Below are 19,345 nucleotides of genomic sequence, written 5' to 3' on the forward strand. Positions count from 1 at the left end.
CAGCACTTTGAAATAAATTTTGATGGAAAAAATCGAGGCAAAAAAGTGATTTTTTGGCAATTTTGAGATGTCCCCTCGTTGCCATGGTAACAGGAAATTTAAGACTGAGCATGTCGTTACAAAGGCAATGGTCCAGTCCAACATTTGTGCCAAGTTTGATTAGTATTGAAGCATTTTTCATAGTTTCATAGCAGTTTGAACTTGTAACAGGAGGCTTTTCAGTGAAAATGGCCATTTTTCACAATATGCTCATGGGGAAAGGGTTACTAAAAAAATTATAAATGTTACAAAACAACAATTTTTCACCAAAATTAGGTAAAAGACTACATTGTTAACATGGAAAAAACTAGATTTTTGGGTGATTCCAAGGTTTTTCATCATTTTTTGTTAACCTTTTCCCTTATATAAGCGTGTTTCGACGGCTTTTTGCCCCCCCCCCCCCTTATTTTGAGGCTTCAAATAGTGAAAAAAATGCCCTATTAAGGCCCCAAACACTGTCTTTTGTTTGAGAAATGTTGTTAAAAAAAGTGACCATTTTTTTGGCGCCGTCCCCCATCCAAATATTACATCAGGGGGTTGCCAGAAGGGGGATGTGCCCCCTTCTGTTTGGGGGGATTGAAGGGGGGGCGGAGTCCCCCTCATCGCCAAGAAAATTTTGGACTTGTGAGAGGCTTAAAATGACCCCAGGTCGATCATAAGGTAACGTGTAACCAACGCTGAAAAGCCTTTGACTCTATCTCATTCCCTTGAGAAGTTGCAGCACTTTGAAATAAATTTTGATGGAAAAAATCGAGGCAAAAAAGTGATTTTTGGCAATTTTGAGATGTCCCCTCGTTGCCATGGTAACAGGAAATTTAAGACTGAGCATGTCGTTACAAAGGCAATGGTCCAGTCAACATTTGTGCCAAGTTTGATTAGTATTGAAGCATTTTTCATAGTTTCATAGCAGTTTGAACTTGTAACAGGAGGCTTTTCAGTGAAAATGGCCATTTTTCACAATATGCTCATGGGGGAAAGGGTTAACTAAAAAAATTATAAATGTTACAAAACAACAATTTTTCACCAAAATTAGGTAAAAGACCACATGTTAACATGGAAAATCTAGATTTTGGGTGATTCCAAGGTTTTTCATCATTTTTAGCTCGACTTTTCTATGAAAAGGGGAGCTATCCTACTCGCCCCGGCGTCGGCGTCGGCGTTAGCGTTAGCGTCGGCGTTGGCGTCACACCTTGGTTAAGTTTTTCGTACCACCCCACTTTATTTCAGAAGTATTACAAGTATGGCTTTGAAACTTACCATACTTGTTCACCATCATAACCTCCATCTACAGACAAGAGTACATAACTCTGTCAAGGTTTTTGACAGAATTATGGCCCTTTTTTGACTTAGAAAGTGTATTGAGCTTGGTTAAGTTTTTTGTACCACCTCACTTTATTTCAAAACCATTGGAGGTATTGCTTTGAAACTGACCATACTTGTTTACCATCACGACCTTCATCAACAGACAAGAGGACATAACTCTGTCAAGGTTTTTGACAGAATTATGCCCCTTTTTGACTTAGAAAATACATTGAATATGGGTAAAATCCACTTATTGCCTTAACCCTTTGAGATATTGCTTTGAAACTATAATACTTTCACATACAAAGTCAAATCTATATATTATGCTGATTGTACAAAAATATACTGCTTCCTTGGCATAGATTTCTTGAAAAATTATGTTATTATGTCATTTACCAAGGTGTTCTGAGTGACGTAAAAATACCTTATTCTCTCAAAGTGGGTTTAATACTATTAAATTTATTTAAGGCTCAACTCAGTTTTTTTTTCTTTCTTACCAGCCCTCTTTTGACTTAAACATTTCAAACTTTGCTGCAGTGTTCAAGGGTATCACACAATTCAGTAAAATAATTCTTCACTAAATATCTTAATGCTCATGGCCATTGTTCACTTTAAAAATACAGAGATTCTTGTATTGCCTTTTACTGCAAAAACTTTTTTTATTGGCAAGCAATAAAAAAGTCGAGCGCGCTGTCTTACGGACAGCTCTTGTTTGTTAACCTTTTCCCTTATATAAGCGTGTTTCGACGGCTTTTTGCCCCCCCCCTTTTTTGAGGCCTCAAACAGTGAAAAAATGCCCTATTAAGGCCGCAAACACTGTCTTTTGTTTGAGAAATGTTGTTAAAAAAAGTGACCATTTTTTTGGCGCCGTCCCCCATCCAAATATTACATCAGGGGGTTGCCAGAAGGGGGATGTGCCCCCTTCTGTTTGGGGGGATTGAAGGGGGGCGGAATCCCCCTCATCGCCAAGAAAATTTTGGACTTGTGAGAGGCTTAAAATGACCCCAGGTCGATCATAAGGTAACGTGTAACCAACGCTGAAAAGCCTTTGACTCTATCTCATTCCCTTGAGAAGTTGCAGCACTTTGAAATAAATTTTGATGGAAAAAATCGAGGCAAAAAAGTGATTTTTGGCAATTTTGAGATGTCCCCTCGTTGCCATGGTAACAGGAAATTTAAGACTGAGCATGTCGTTACAAAGGCAATGGTCCAGTCAACATTTGTGCCAAGTTTGATTAGTATTGAAGCATTTTTCATAGTTTCATAGCAGTTTGAACTTGTAACAGGAGGCTTTTCAGTGAAAATGGCCATTTTTCACAATATGCTCATGGGGGAAAGGGTTAATCACCTTCAGTGATAGGTCTTGTTACAAATAGGGTTATGTAATAAAAACTGTGCTGTCCTGTTATAACACCGGTATTTATACTATTTGGTGTCCTAACATAAATAGCAGAGGTATCTGTGCCTTTCAGACACATTTCTAAACCTCAACTGTTTTTAGCTCACCTGTCACAAAGTGACAGGGTGAGCTTTTGTGATCGCTTTTCGTCCGGCGTCCGTCCGTCCGTCGTCCGTCCGTCGTCCGTCCGTCCGTCCGTAAACTTTTACTTTAAATGACATCTCCTCATAAACCACTAAGCCAATTTCATCCAAACTTCACAGGAATGTTCCTTTGGTGGTCACCTTTAAAAATTGTTCAAAGAATTTAATTCCATGCAGAACTCTGGTTGCCATGGCAACCAAAAGAAAAAACTTAAAAAATCTTCTTTTAAAGAACCCAAAGAGCTAGAGCTAAGATATTTAGCATGAAACATGTTCTAATAGGTGTCTACCAAGTTTGTTCAAATAAAAGCCCTGGGGTCAAAATTGGCCCCGCCCCGGGGGGTCATTGATTTTCCCTATATGCATATAGTAAAAACTTAAAAAATCTTCTTTTAAAGAACCCAAAGAGCTAGAGCTAAAGATATTTAGCATGAAACATGTTCTAATGGGTGTCTACCAAGTTTGTTCAAATAAAAGCCCTGGGTCAAAATTGGCCCCGCCCCAGGGGTCATTGATTTTCCCTATATGCATATAGTAAAAACTTAAAAAATCTTCTTTTAAAGAACTCAAAGAGCTATGGCTAAGATATTGAGCATCAAACATGTTCTAATAGGTGTCTACCAAGTTTGTTCAAATAAAAGCCCTGGGGTCAAAATTGGCCCCGCCCCAGGGGGTCATTGATTTTCCCTATATGCATATAGTAAAAACTTAAAAAATCTTCTTTTAAAGAACCAAAAGAGTTAGAGCTAAGATATTTAGCATGAAACATGTTCTAATAAGTGTCTACCAAGTTTGTTCAAATAAAAGCCCTGGGGTCAAAATTGGCCCCGCCCCGGGGTTCATTGATTTTCCCTATATGCATATAGTAAAAACTTAAAAAATCTTCTTTTAAAGAACTCAAAGAGCTATGGCTAAGATATTTAGCATCAAACATGTTCTAATAGGTGTCTACCAAGTTTGTTCAAATAAAAGCCCTGGGGTCAAAAATTGGCACCGCCCCGGGGGTCATTGATTTTCCTTATATGTGTATAGCAAAAACTTAAAATCTTCTTTGAAAAAACCCAAATAGCTAGAGTTTAGATATTAAGCATGAAACATCTTCTAGTAAGTTTGTTTAAATAAAAGCCCTTGGGTCAAAACTGGCCCGGCCCCAGGGGTGTCATTGTTTTTAACTATATGTGTATAGTAAAAACTTAAAAAAAATCTTCTTTTAAAAAGCCCAATGAGCTAGAGCTTAGATGTTTAGCATGAAACATCTTCTTATGGGTGTCTACCAAGTTTGTGCAAATAAAAGCCCTTAGGTTAAATTGGCCCTGCAACGTTGGGGGGGGGGGGTTGGGGGCCTATATACAGGTGAGCGACCTCAGGGCCATCATGGCCCTCTTGTCTATTTAAATTGATGAAAAAGAGCACTACATAATATTGTATGCCGTAGAATTTGGATGAGAATATCTTTACCCCTGTGGCTGATCTAGCTTATCACAAGTCATAATAAGTATTTATTAAGTAATTAATTCATAATGTCATTATAGTAATCTATTAAACATTGAACTCATTAAGATGTAATATGTTTTTATTAATTATTTAATTAATTCTATATGGACATAGATATACTACACAGTAGATTAGGGCCAGAAAGTGTGTTAATACCCCCCCCTCGCTCAAAATGAATAGTGCCCTTGTTTTTTGCCAAATGAATAATGACCCGAGGGCATAATTCATTTCAGGGCGGATTATAACTATTTGGTTTGTCTCAAATGTGCCTTAATGTCTTTTATACACTTGATAGTAACACTAATTTGAATAAGATCTACATTAATATTGTTGAAATTCTTGTCTTATAATACTGTACAATACTTAAAGACATTTTCTACAGTTTTATGAAAATTTTATCCTTTCATAGAATTTTCTTAAGTTTTTGTATGATAAGTAAAATTTAATGGCGAATTCAAAAATAAAAAGAAAAATATATGTTGACGTGTTGGATTTCTTGTAAAATGGCAGTTTCCATGGTAACCATATATCTAAAAACTGTTAATATAGCTAAAGTGTGTTATAACAAATAGAAAATGTATAAGATAGCTTGATAAGACACACAATTAGCAATGTTTTATGCAAAGATAACCTTATCCAATGATTCTGTATGAAACAAATGATAATCTAAACATATTTTTAAAAAAATTAGTTTTCCGTACTCCTTAAAGCTACATTAAATAAATATGTATAAATATTTTGCCGTCGGCCTAAAAATAGAACATTCTACAGTTTCATTAACCTGTTTAACAGTATTCTTGTTAATCTCATCAAATATTGTTTATAAATAAGGATTTTAAACGGGAAACCCCACGGTAACACTAAAGTTCGTATACTAATTTTAACATGCAAATGAAGACTATAATCAGCTCGTGTATGCGTTACGTCACAGTTTTATAGTTGCTATCCGGAACACAGTAAATATGATATTTTCTTGTGCAAACACACTTTAACTGTTTTAGCTTCACGGTGCACTAAACCTGGGGTTCAGTAAAAGTAATCATCTCGTAAAAAGATTAAATTTGTATGAAAACATCCGTTACAATGCGGAAATATACCGTTAAATTAAGACTGCTACTTATAGTCATGTTTGTTGATTAATTATTGATGTACGGATGATCCAAAGGCGGAGTTTCTCATGGCAAACAGAAATTGTACTTCCCATTTCGCCACAATGAGGTTACCCGTTTTTATGCTAATAAAACTCATTTTGGTTGTCTGGACACCAAAATAAGACCAGGAGTCGATATAAAACCCAATTTATTAATGATCATGTCGCAATTTTTTTTATGAAATTTATTAAATGTAACTAACTGAACAAAAAATGAGAAAAATAAACATGAATTTTGTGAATAATTAAAGATATTGAAAAATTTCTTTCATAGGATTTTCTAATTTTTTTTGTATTTTGTGTAAAATTTAATGACAAATTCAAAAATTGAAAGAAAAATATATGTTGGCGTGTTAGATTTTTTGAAAAATGGTAGTTTCCATGGTAACCGTATATCTCGAAACTGTCAAAATTGCCAACTGTGTTATAAAAATGTACAAGACAGCTTATTACACTCACAATAAACATATTTTCGAACAAAACTTGCTTTATCTAAGGGTTCTGTATAAAACAATCGATAATCTGAACATATTCCTTGAAAAATGAGTTTTTCATGCTTTTTAACTGAATAAAAATGAGAAAAATAAACATGCATTCTGTAAATAATTCAAGCTATCAAGAAATTTCTTTCATAGAATTTTCTACATTTTTGGTAAATCAAGTAAAATTTTATGGTGGATTCAAAAATAGAAATAAAAATATATGTTGACGTGTTAGTTTTTTTGTAAACGGGCAGTTTCCATGGTTACCGCATATGCCAGCTGTCAAAATTACCACGCTTTCGTAAGAAATATCAGTGTTATACTAAATGCATTGTCATACCCGTCCCTAGATTTGCCACTTAAATGCCACCCTTTTCAATGGTGGAGTATTTAGACAATTTTCCACCAATAATGCCACCAAAACGCCACCAAAATGCCACCCAAATCATGAAAATGGTGGAAAATTTGAGCAGGACTGATGTTATATAATTTTCCAGTTAATTCCACCTTTTTTACACTAAATGCCACCAATGAGTGGAAAATTGGTGGAGTATTTAGACAAACTTTCACCAATATGCCACCTTAGGGTGGCAAACTCATTTTCCACTAGATGCCACTTGTTTCCACTTATTGCCACCATAATGGTGGAAAATTGGTGGAGTATTTAGACAAATTTCCACCATTATGCCACCATTGAGTGGCAAACTTATTTTCCACCAAATGCCACTTATTTCCACCTTTTGCCACCATAAGGGTGGAAAATTGGTGGAGTATTTAGACACTTTTCCACCATTTTGCCACTAGATAGTGGCAAATTCAGTTTCCACTAAATGCCACCTATTTTCCACCTTGAGGGTGGCAATAGCTGGAAACTTCTTGAAATTCACCCTATACCCTAAAAGGGAAACAAAAACAAAATTTTAAAAATAATCCTTTTTATTGCCTCCTCCATTGGAAAATGTTTTCACAAAAAAATAACAATAAATGTGTCCATTCATTTTCTCCAGTTTAGCTATTCCTGGATGGTTTGAGCAGGTGCCGAATCACCCTCCATATTTCTGTTCTTGGGGTGGTTGGCCACTTTTCCAGCACACAATCTAAAACAAAAAATATTATGAATGATTAATACAATAATTAAAAGCATTGGCTTATAAATATTTTTATATGACTATTCAAGCTGACTGCATAGCTTTTGTTTGTTTTGGTTAATAGGGTTTTATATCACACCGGCGCATTATAGATCACATAGCGGCGTTCCAGCTTTACTGGTTGAGGAAGGACTAGGGTGCCCTTCCGTGCATTATTTCAGGCACACACATCACCTGAGTAGAACCACTAACGTTTGGTAAGCCAGCTGGAAAGCTTCCTCACATGAAAGAATCCAAAGTCCCTATCAGGATTCGAACCCACAGCAATGAAGGGCAAGTGGTTTGAAGTCAACAATTTAACCACTCAGCCATGGACGCCCCTAGAGTGCATAGATATGATTTAAGCACTTTGACAACACAGTGTTGCATACATAGATGAAGTATGTTCAGACTTTTCTAATTTATTACTCCAAGGCAGGAAACATACCTAAGATAAAAAATATATTTTCATTCAGTTCATAAGTTACCTTCCAAGAACTTCAGTTTTGCCTTGTCTGCAAGACCAGGTCTGGTATCTGACTCATTGTGACCTTTCCTCATACCGAAGAGTGAGCGGCCTTTGGTCTCTTCTATACTAAAAAGCATCCTGAAGAGCCTTGTTGTTCCCTTCTGAGACGAGGGATAGTGCCTCAGTTCTGCCATCACTTGGTCCTAAAATATTAATATCCAATAAGTAAACACAGAAAATGAAACACTTTTATAAAATCTTCAGAATATGTATACAAATCTAAAATATGTAAAATGAAATCTTAATGCAAGTTAAAGTGCAATAAACAGTTTAAACTAGAACTTTGTGAGTCAGATGTGTGCCTTGTGAACAATATAGTTTAGGAGAAATGGCCAGGACAAAAATGAAATATGAAAATTAACAAAGGGCAATAACTAAAAAAAAACAGGAAATGCAGAGCAGCAGTTTCTGTTCAATAAGATCTATCATCCTATGAAGTTTCAAGTCTATAGTTTTAATAATTTATGAGAAATGGCATAAAGTATAAAAGTATTAACAAAGGGTCATAACTCAAAAATAAGTGCAGAGTATCGGTTCTTGTGCCCTGCTTTTTTTTCTTAATGAGATCTATCGTCCCGTGAGGTTTCAAGTTCATAGCTAATATACTTAAGAAGAAATGGCCTGGACAAAAATAAAGTATGAAAATTAACAAAGGGAAATAACTCAAAAATTAAGAAGAACAGAGTTCCAGTTCTTGTGCACTGCACTTCAAGTCATTATAAGAAGCATGCATACCACGTTTGAAGTCAATCCGACTTATAATGACTGACTTATGCTCCGGACAAGCTTAAGGGGACGCCAACACCGCCAAAAAAAGTAACCCCTATATGTCGCCTTTTTCAAGGAAACACAATAAAAGTAGGTTTTTAAATAGTGAATAAAACCTAAACTAGTGTCTTATTGGATCCTGTGACACTTCTTTCCTTTCAATTCTAAAATCGCTCTGAATTAAGTAAGAAACAAAGCAAGATACCTTTGTAAAGCCATTGAAGACTCCAGGCTCCTCCTCACTGCTTTGTGACTGCAAAAGAAAAATCCTTATTTAATGCTAATCTTGTTATGAGCCCCTTAACAGCTTGTTAGTTTAAACATTCTAGTTATAGTTATATATAACTACTGTACCATGAAAGCTGAATTACAACAAAGAAGGAATAAAACATACTAATTAGTAATATAACAGTTAATGTTGTTCTGCTTCACATGTGACACACATAGAAAAAAGATTATAGCAAGAAAGTTGTAGTAATAGGTACCTGGTTATCGGTAGTTTGGTTGCTATCATATTGCTCCAAGTCTGTCTTGTTTACATGCATTGGCACATTGCTTGACCTCAACTGGTCCATATCATTTTTCATTGCCTGTAAAAAAAGACTAATTGTACAAAGTCATGCAACATAGCTTACACCTTTTAAAGCATAATTATGTGTTTAAACAATTCAAGACAAGAACTAGTTGAAATAGGTGATGGACCCGAAATAGCTTTTGGACACAGAAAAGTATACCTCTTGTAGTTTCAGAGTTATGTCCCGGAAAAAGTTCAAAATACAATAATTGCAAACTTAGGCAAGACACACGTACTGTTCTTTGCACTGCTAGTCTACACAATGATATCGATCTACCTTCAAAAGTTCCTTGTTCATATTATAGTCCCAGACAAAGTTAAAAATGTAAATATTAACAAATGGAATTAACCCAAAATCAGGCGAGGCAGAGTTATGGTTCCTTTGCATAACACTTCAACCAAATGAGATATATCTACCTACAAAGTCTCATGTTTATATTTCTTATAGTTTTAGAGTTATGTCCCAGATAAAGTTCAAAGTGAACAAAGGGCAATAACTCCAACATTAGGCACAATACATTATACTTATAACCATACTTTTTATGATCTAGTCTTACCTGCATTTCTGACCACATGTACCTTATTTGGTACTCTGCATAATCAAGACGATTTTTGAGACAGGAAATTTCCTGTTCCTGTACTGTTACTGAGCTGCAACTTGGCTGTGGCTGGAAAGCAGTTGGTCCATCATGTACAATACTTAGACTGCTGGAAATTAATCGACGGGTCTCTTCATCTTCTTGATTTGTTTGCCTTTGAATAACAGTATGAAAGTGACATAAATAAACTAATTGTACTATTTATCTAAAAGACAAGACATAATTATGACCTTATTAAAGATGAATTATAAAGAATAGTCATTAAATTGAAAGAATAGTGTTCAGGTAGTCAATTTAAATTTCAAAGTCCTAAATATTTTGGAAACACTCCTTCAGATGAAATAGACATAATGAAAATACCTGCTTGTGCTTTGAGACAAAGAGGTGATGGCAAGATCTTCAGCAACTTGCTTCAGCTTTTTCTGTTAAAGTGTACAAAAATCATTTCATTAAAAATTTCAAAGTTTGACAGTTTAAAAATTTGAACATTGGAAAAGTCAGTGTGACTCAGTCTTAGGGCTGTCACAAACAATAAAAATTGTAAAATGAATTCTGCAAATTCTTGCAAGATAACAGTGTCTATTGTAGAATCTTTTTTTCTGTTTGTAAATTTTTTTCCCTGCCTCTGCAAAAATAGGGGGAATTCTCAAAAATATGAATGAATACCCCAATCCCCCTTCCTAGAATAGACACTGAACATATACATTTTGATATAAAAACAAGAAATTTAGAAGAAAACTACCACACATGAACAACCAATTACCCTTTTAAAAGTGTGGTCACAACCTTGCATAACAAGGTTCGGACACAAGGTTTATCTTGCCAGGATTCACCTTCGTCCAATCAATTAAAACATGAAGGTGACATATGTTAGCAATGGAAAACCTTCCTTAGACCATTCATATATCTCCCTCCTTTTGTGTTATGAGATAATTCAACATAAAACATTAAATTACCTTTTCTGCTTCACTCGAGTCACTAACAGCAAGTTTTCTAACCGGCTTTGGCTTCACAACTTTGACTGGTTCCTGAAATAACATTTCCTTTGTTATATTAAAGATTGAAATTACTTGTGTATACTAATCAAATTTCAATATTTCATATATCATGGTATTAACACATACCGGTATGTATTTTTACTTAGCATATATCTTAATTTAGAAATTCAGTTTAAAAGGTGGTTAATCCGATTGGGGTCATGTTATGGATTCTTTTTAAACTTAACAATCTGATCATTTACATTTGTCTGTGTTCATCTATATCAAAACTTTTTACTCTTATTTTTTCCTAGCCTGGCTGCCCAACCAATATAGCATTAGTTTAGCATTAGTATAAATCTTATGAACACATTTTTCTCCAGGATTGATGTAAAATTCTCCAGGATTGATTTAAAAATAATTACTACAGTATTAGAGATGACCAAGACTTGCATTGACTAGAAAATATTTTATAAAAATTCACCAGAATGCACAGATTTTTTAACTAATTATTATCTCCCTTTTTTTAGGTTGGTTGCGCACAACTAACACACACAATAAATTACTTTCAACATATGTAATTGTTTTAAAACTTGACTTTTGTTTTACTTACCTGAAATATTTCATTTTGTATTAAATACAAATGTAAAATTATAAATTATATTGAAATTGAAAAAAAAATCCCACTTTTAAACAATTTTATATTAATGATAACAACAAAACTCATAAAATGTTTCAAAAGGGATGCAACTTGATGACCTTGTTTGTTACTTATTGCTCAAAAGGCATAATTATATTGAAACAGAAAAACATAAGCAAATGTTGCTCAAACTTGATTGACCAACTTAATAAAATACCTCTGAAGATCTTGACTGGGACTTCCTTGGAGACCTTCTAGGTGAATCATCAAGTTCTTCATGAAGAGTTAGACTGTTATCATAATGTCTTATAGGTGACTGGAATAAAAGAAAATGTTTAAAATGAAAGGTCAAACATTGACAATGTATGTAAACTTGTTATATGTTTTTTTTCTATATACTACAAGAATTTATACAAAGTCATTTAATCATGATTTTGAAACTATAATTATTTCACAAACTTACACTGTATCAAGACAGCTGCATATTTTAGAACTTAGAACGATTTGTAAATAAATCTGCATGCAGAGATGGTTACTAAAAAACCCAGATCATCTTATTATAATATTTATGAAAAGCACTGACATCATTTTCATGAAGTGTATTCCTACATTGAAAAACTCAACGCACAACCTGTTTATTATCAGTTAAATTTATAGTATATGTATAAAGAGTCAGTATACTTGCTGAATAAATATTTTGTATTTATACTTTATAAACATATTATACATTACAAATACTGTATGAATAATGTTTGTAAGGCTGATAAAATCTTTAATCAGTATTAACACAATCTACATTCAACTTTTATTTTTAAAAAATCCACTATCAGAAAATAAGAAATGACATGTTTAAGCCCCTAATATATATATATATATATGTAAGTTACCTTAGAAGATGTACCAGTCAGTTGATGTATTTTCCTTGGCGACCTTCTAACAGGTTCCTCACCACTAGTGTTTCCAAGAAGGGATTCTGGTTCAGGACCTTTCTGAAGCTGAACATTAAAGGAAACTTATAAAAAAACATGTATATTTTTCATATTTCACCCTGAAACACCCAATACACAGCAGATATTTGTGGGTTTTTTTCAGTGTAAGATCGAAATATATTTCACAGAGTGAACACTATAATTAGATATTTTCATGAGGGAAATATATTTTAATCTTACAAAAAACAAACATTCTATTTATTTAATGCATTTTAATGGTTTTAGACAAAATATCTCCTTTTTACTGCACCCATATGGCGAGCGATCATTAGATTACTAGTCTGACATGTAAACCACTTCCCCATGCCGCCACTAATCTATCAGATCATTTCTATGGGCATTATAGATGTAATTTTTTTTTTTAATCTTGATCACTTTTAGCGGGCATTGAAAATTCTTTTAATGACAAAGATGAAGCGAAGCTGTTTTTCACGATTGCACAAGAAACCACGCTATTGTTTTTGTCAATCACAGACTTTAATTGACTTGACATTAAACTATGTAAAACAATTTCCAATGGTAGTTAAATTATAACAAAATACTTTTTAATAATTGTAACATATATATAAATATCACAGAATTTACATCGGCTTACGAAAACAACTTAATTAAAGGTGAATTTTTTTTCCGAATTGATCTATCCGATAACTTTTCTTAATATAAGTTAAATTAATTGGCGAATATCACTGTTAAAATTATTTAGAGAAAAAATATAAGTTCATTCTTTGTAAAAATGTAAATGTAAAAAGGCGTGCAAGTTACTGACTTCATCATTGCATTTATTTGTTACTTAAAAATTGCTGTACAGCTTTCCTCAACAGTGGGTATAGGCTAGACATAAGTGACACACTTACGACTACTCGACTAGAACTTTTGGCTAGCATAACCGGCCCTTACGACTAGCCACTACCTTACAAAATGTGTATGACCGTGTACAGAAACACAAAAAAGCAGTACTGTACAGATCCATTAATTTTACATTCTATTTTAACTGACTTCAAATTGAAGATAGATAACTCAACAGGTCTGAAAATACTGACACTGCAGTACACAACTTACAATTGGTAAATGATCCATTATAACAAGGCTGGAGTAAGCCTTTTGTATAATACTTACATCAAGGTCAGAGAGCAACTGTAAGAACAGTTCCGTTGATTTGAGAACTTCTGCCATGCTTTTGCGATCTTTCAAGTCTACAAGAAAATTACATTCACAATAAAGTTTGATTTTTTTTAAGGTCAAGACATAGGATCATTTATTATTGGCTTCAAATACATGAATACAGTACTGATAAAAAATTAGATTCAGGAAAGATGATTCATTGCCATCCTCCACAGGTCTATATATTTATGAATACAGTTAAAGTTATAAAATTTATGAAATTCCACAAAAAATAATGGTAAAAAAAGCTATAATTATCAATTATATTTCATTATATGTTGTCATCAGCAATATGTTGCTCAGTTCAATGGTACATGATTATTATTGCTTATAACAACAAGAAATAAAAAATATATTAATAGTTGTAATTCATTTTATAACTAACATAATTTTCATAACAATCCTTGGAAGTATCCGCCTTTTATCAATTGAAGCATTGAAGGTGTAATGGGCACAAAGACTGACCGCCTGTGCCATGCTCGGTAAGCTTACATATCCGAAATTAGTGACACTACAGCGGCTATGTTAAGAATAGGAATTCAATTGATTTTAACAATATTTCCTCACCGTTTCATTTTTTTTTCTTTTTAAAATACCCACACTGATTGATAACGAATAAATGCTGATTAATTGTCCGTCGTGCAACGAGGTAAATTGATGTTTTGTTTAACACGTTTTTTTTTATTCAAACCGGAAATTGAAACTATCTGAGTACGAAAATTCAAATTATATTCGTTCCAACAGTTTTCGTAACACTACTGCTAGAATCGCGATCAAAGCCTAATTTCGCCAATGAACTTTAAAGTTACAAGTAGCAAATTATATTGCAGTATAACATGCCTTAACTATTATAATAAATATTTTCGCATAGCATCATAGGCGTATAAAAGTGTGTGAGTCTATGTGCCCCCTTTTATTTAAAAAAAATGGCGAGACAAATCAATTAATTTAAACATTTCAAACCAGGACGTGAAGGCGGTACATGGCTGTTAAAAACGATGTTATATTTACTGAATGAATATGAATAAAATAAGATCTCACCTCCCAATTTTCCAATCACAGCGTCCACATTTCCAAATCCTGGGCACTTTACAAGAACATGATCGCCAACTTGATAATCTTTATAATCTCGCCTAGGACTCAAAATTGAACTAAGGCGTAAAATATTCCCACTAATTGGATCATCATTTATCCATACAAACAATGCGAAAAAATTACACTCGGCCATTACTCCAAGAAATTTGAAAATTGATTTAAAACTAGATTCGTTGATCAAGCCTTTTCAAAATAGAATGCTGCGCGCCAATGGATAAAAAGCCCACTGCTTATCAGTTTATCAACACCGGTCACGTGACGAAAGTATAGAGAGGTTTTAAGGGGACACCAACAGTGCCAATTTGTTAACCGTTGTTTAATTACCTATTATCATAAGCACAAATTACTTTTTTTTTTGTCTAAAGTTTTTTTTAGATTTTTTTTTAAATATTAAATAATCATAAAGCAGAATTTGATATTACCCGAAATACACAAATGACTTATATACACAGACTAATTTCCCTTCAGAGGCACTCAGTACATAATAATTCGATATAATTCACATGTGCAAAACATGTGCAAATGATGCGATTCCCGATTATTCCATATTACAACATATGTCAATATATACCGTGAGATACACTTAATATAGTCTGTTAATTGGGCAGGCGGGGTGAAACTCCGACTTATGCAGATAATATGATTACAAAATTGGTAAATTTCATTACCTTAGATAAACAGTGATTAATATTCGATTACACGTGCACATTAATGAAATTAACCGTTGCGAGGGCAAATAAAATGCACCATTGTATAATATGTTTGGAGCAGAATGTAAACATTGATTTTTACCACTCTTTATGTCGTGTGAAAGCTTCAATGAACGACATTTGCATTTTTGTATATATCTCGAATATATAAGTGTGGATGTACCACAAATGTAAGTATAGTTCCCTTTACTTACTTTTTTTAAAATAACATGTGTTGGCAATTTTGGTAATGCACATGTGGTACACATTAATTGACTTACAGCGGCTTCGAACATTTCTTTTCATGACAGAGAGGGCAATTGTATTTTGCAATTTTATACATAGACACATATATATATAGCTTCTTTTCAGAGTAATTTTTCATAATTAACCTCACAAACAATACTCGTGTATCTATAAGCATGCATTGAAAATAAACGTGAAACAAAAAACGAGTATATATCTACTGAGCTGTATATGCGAAATTGATTCACGTTTACCCGGCCTTTGATAATAATCAGTACAGTCAAAAAACTGATAACTTTGCACATGTAGATATGTCTACTTGCATGCATAAGAATTTTTCAGTATCGTTATTAGTGCTTTCCTATTTGCAGATCTAATTTTGAAGAAATGGCAACATATATGAATGATGGCGTACTGACAGAAGGTGGCAGACTGTTAGTGTACGTACAAACACTACTTTAATTAGTTTCATTAAACTTAGGAATCTAGATTTAGTTTATAAAAACTTATACCTTATATATATTTGTATTTATTTAGTAAATGCATTTCTGTTAGAAATACTGGCACATCTTTAATCTGTCTTTTAATAATAATGCTTGTCACCTTTAAAATTTGTCACGAGAAAGAACTTAAAAGTTGTTTAGTAAAACATCCATAGAGAATTACTGGGCCACACAATGAAATTTAATTAAGTTCTGTAAATTTCAGGTTTGATGAGGTCACATTGTTAAACTGCCAAGAAACTGAAAACCAGTGGAAGTGTCCAGTGGCCACGTGTGGGAAAGTGCTTAGCAGAAAGCAGACGTTAAAAAGTCATGTTATGTCATTACATAATTTGGAATGTAAGTACAAAAAAATATTAGTATAAAACTTCCGCAAAGTAATCTGAAGCACGTATTAAAAAGGCTTTTATCTCGGAGAAACACGTACTAATTTATAACTTAGTCTACTTAAACTCATATCAATTTTCAATCTGTTTAAGGTACTACTCCAGTGAAGCAGTACAAGAAATATGAACACGATCCTTCGGTAGAAGTTCCGAGAGCTACTGTGTATTACAAGAAAAGGTAGTTAATATAATGTGCAACTCTATATTTGAAGGTCCAATACTTAACGCCAGCAGGGTATCATATTTAAGCCAGTAATTTCATACTGTATGTATTTTTAACCAAATTTAAGTATGTTATATAATGTATTGCAAGAATGAGTTGTATCTTTGGCAAGACTGCACTTACAATAAACTTGAGCCTGTTTCAAATCAAAACGACTACCCGGTCTTTTAAAGTTTCTATAAATTGTAAACTATTTTACTATTGTCTCTAAAAAATGATGAAACATTCTTTACAAATCATCATATTTTTAACTAAAACAGGAAAACATGCACCACTGAAACACGTACACTCAGTACAGGTCTCGATGATTATGCAAGCTACCCCCGGCGAATAACATCGTTCAATATGCGGCTGTTTCGAGTTAAAATAATTGGGCGTCATAGCCGGAACAATTTTCTTTTTAATGTAAAACCTTTAACGATTAGATTTTTTTATAACCGATATTACATTATTTATAAACACCGAAATATTTGCATTGGGTTTTTGAAAAGAAAATGCTAAGTATGTTTTATAATCGGTGATAAAGCATATTGATCACGCTAACATATTTAAGTCGGTCGGCAAATAAATTTGAAATAAACATATATACAACACAAAAACAATGAACGTGTAGACATAATTTCGATCGAATACAATAACTATACGTTTCATGTACAGCAAAAACCGTTCAAACGTTTTTCATTTGATGATTAACCTTTGCAGAATAATTTTGTTTCACTGCATCCTCGGTTTTTATCATCTCTTTTATTCGTTGTATCATAAGATCAAAGGACACATGCCGACTCCACATTGTACATGCGAATTTTTCTTTGATCTTACTAAAGCACATGGCACAAAAATACCGCGATATTTGACAGTTTGAGACATTTAAAAGTAAAGTAGCTCTAGGGAATTGTTTGATAATTTTACATAATGATCTAGATAATGCTATAAGTAAGTTTTATTTTCGGTGATAAAGCATTATGAATACGCTGTACAATGAATTTTCAGTCAGCAATCAGTTTTGAATTAGATCTATATAAGCATTAAACACAATAACAAATAATGACATTTATTTGTATAATAAATTCTTTCAATTATTCCTCAAGGAATAATGACTATATATCTGTTTGTCTTTTTAAAACATCTCCTTAATTCAAAGTTTCAGCAATAAATGTACTTGCCTTTTCAAGAAATTTCTATGCATATTATCCATTTCCATAATGGCCATCTTTATGAGCTAAGAAAAAATATCAAGCTTCTGTCAAAGCTATTTATAAAGATGGTCAACCTGTAAATTGTAAAAGTGGAGTCACATTTCACATTTCTTGAAAAGCAATGTTGACGAAAATTTGAATTAAACGAGTTTTTTTAAATAGAAAAACAAGTTCAATAATCTGTCCCATTTTCCAGCTCTCAAAAATCGATCAAAGTCATATTATTTGCCGCGAAGTTTGGAGTGAAAAAACGTTTAAACTGCCATTTTCTTGCATAATCATCTATCAATATAAATTCAATATGTATTAATTATCATTCATTTAAAAAACGCTAATTGCCACGAACTATATAGTTGCTCATACTCACATTCTTATAAATGTTTGCTTACTCATATAGGAAGATGCAGACAGAAGGTACTGATCAGGAAAGATTGCATACAGGCGCTAGCAGAGATGAAGTCACTGATACAGTAGAATACCATGACATGGATATTGATGATGATGCTATGATTCTGGAAGAAATACAACCTAGCAGTGCTGCTTGTCAAATTGATAACACAATACCAAACGAACAAGAGGCACAGAAGCACGTGCCATTATATGTTATAAAGTGTCATGAATGTCCAAATGGATTGTATAAATCCAGAATTTCGCAGTCGGACCATGAACTTGCTGTCCTATCGTTTACATCTAGACACAATCTTTCTGACAAAGCTCTCGAAGATTTACTTTCGCTTATTTCTCTTTACCTACCACACAATAGCCTCGTCCAAACAGACATTAACAAATTAAAAGAACGATGTGGATTTGATAGTAAATTCTTAAAGAATTTTGTCTTTTGTAATGTTTGTGAAAACACCATTCCAAAAGGAAGCGAGGTGTGTGAAACACCTAATTGCACTGGAAGAAAATCTGTTTCAAGGAACAAAAGCTTCTTTATGACTACAGATATCAAATTGCAAATAACTGAAATGCTTCAAAAGGAAGGTGTATGGGATGCCATTCAAGAAAGGTCGGATAATGCTGCAACATTCAGTGTAACTGATATTCTGGACGGAGAAGCATATAAGGAGTTAAAACTGGAGGGAAACTTTCTTAGTGACCCACGCAATATAACACTGACATTATTTACAGATGGAATCCCTTTATTCAAAAGCTCAGGTGTATCGTTATGGCCAGTTTACTTTCTTGTAAATGAATTGCCTCGACATGAGCGATTCAAAAGAAAAAACATGATACTTTGGGGTGTCTGGCAGGGAACAGGGAAACCTGTAATGACAGTATATCTGAAAGAGCTTGTGCTCGACCTTCAGGATATATACAGGAATGGTATTGAATTCCAGTATCATTGTCAGTCTATTCAGACGAAAGCAATGCTTGTCGTTGCCACAATGGACTTACAAGCTAGAGCTGCTGTGCTTAAAATGACTCAACACAATGGAGAATATGCATGCATTTATTGTTTGGTAAAGGGGAAACAGGTTAAGACAGGGAAAGGACACTGCAAGACATTTCCATATTCAGACAACTATGTACTAAGATCCAGTGAAGACATACGAAAAGACAGCCATGATGCACAAATGCAGAAAAAAAAAATTCATGGATTCATGGGTGAAAGTGCATTTTTGTACCTG

At 33.6% G+C, this 19,345-nt stretch overlaps 3 protein-coding genes across 6 annotated transcripts in view; 2 read left to right on the forward strand and 1 right to left on the reverse strand.

Annotated features, from left to right (window-relative positions):
• Positions 1–19,345, forward strand: part of LOC132739690 (uncharacterized) — a 109,262-nt gene that overhangs the window by 42,011 nt on the left and 47,906 nt on the right. The gene's annotated exons all lie outside the window — the stretch shown is intronic.
• The window catches only part of LOC132739691 (uncharacterized), a 35,542-nt gene that overhangs the window by 7,559 nt on the left and 8,638 nt on the right, over positions 1–19,345 (forward strand). The gene's annotated exons all lie outside the window — the stretch shown is intronic.
• LOC132739689 (uncharacterized) lies at positions 6,924–13,526 on the reverse strand. The gene is made up of 10 exons (XM_060727449.1): positions 13,329–13,526; positions 12,111–12,218; positions 11,441–11,539; positions 10,563–10,634; positions 9,967–10,028; positions 9,565–9,760; positions 8,919–9,023; positions 8,639–8,686; positions 7,625–7,808; positions 6,924–7,106 (listed from the first exon to the last, which is right to left on the reverse strand). Exons 1-10 carry the CDS (start codon positions 13,383–13,385, stop codon positions 7,018–7,020), a joined length of 1,020 nt encoding a protein of 339 aa, XP_060583432.1. The 5' UTR covers positions 13,386–13,526; the 3' UTR covers positions 6,924–7,017.

The sequence above is a fragment of the Ruditapes philippinarum genome, unplaced genomic scaffold (genome assembly GCF_026571515.1).
Source record: "Ruditapes philippinarum isolate M1 unplaced genomic scaffold, ASM2657151v2 ctg9020_1_1_1_1, whole genome shotgun sequence".
Classification (NCBI taxonomy): Eukaryota; Metazoa; Mollusca; class Bivalvia; order Venerida; family Veneridae; genus Ruditapes; species Ruditapes philippinarum.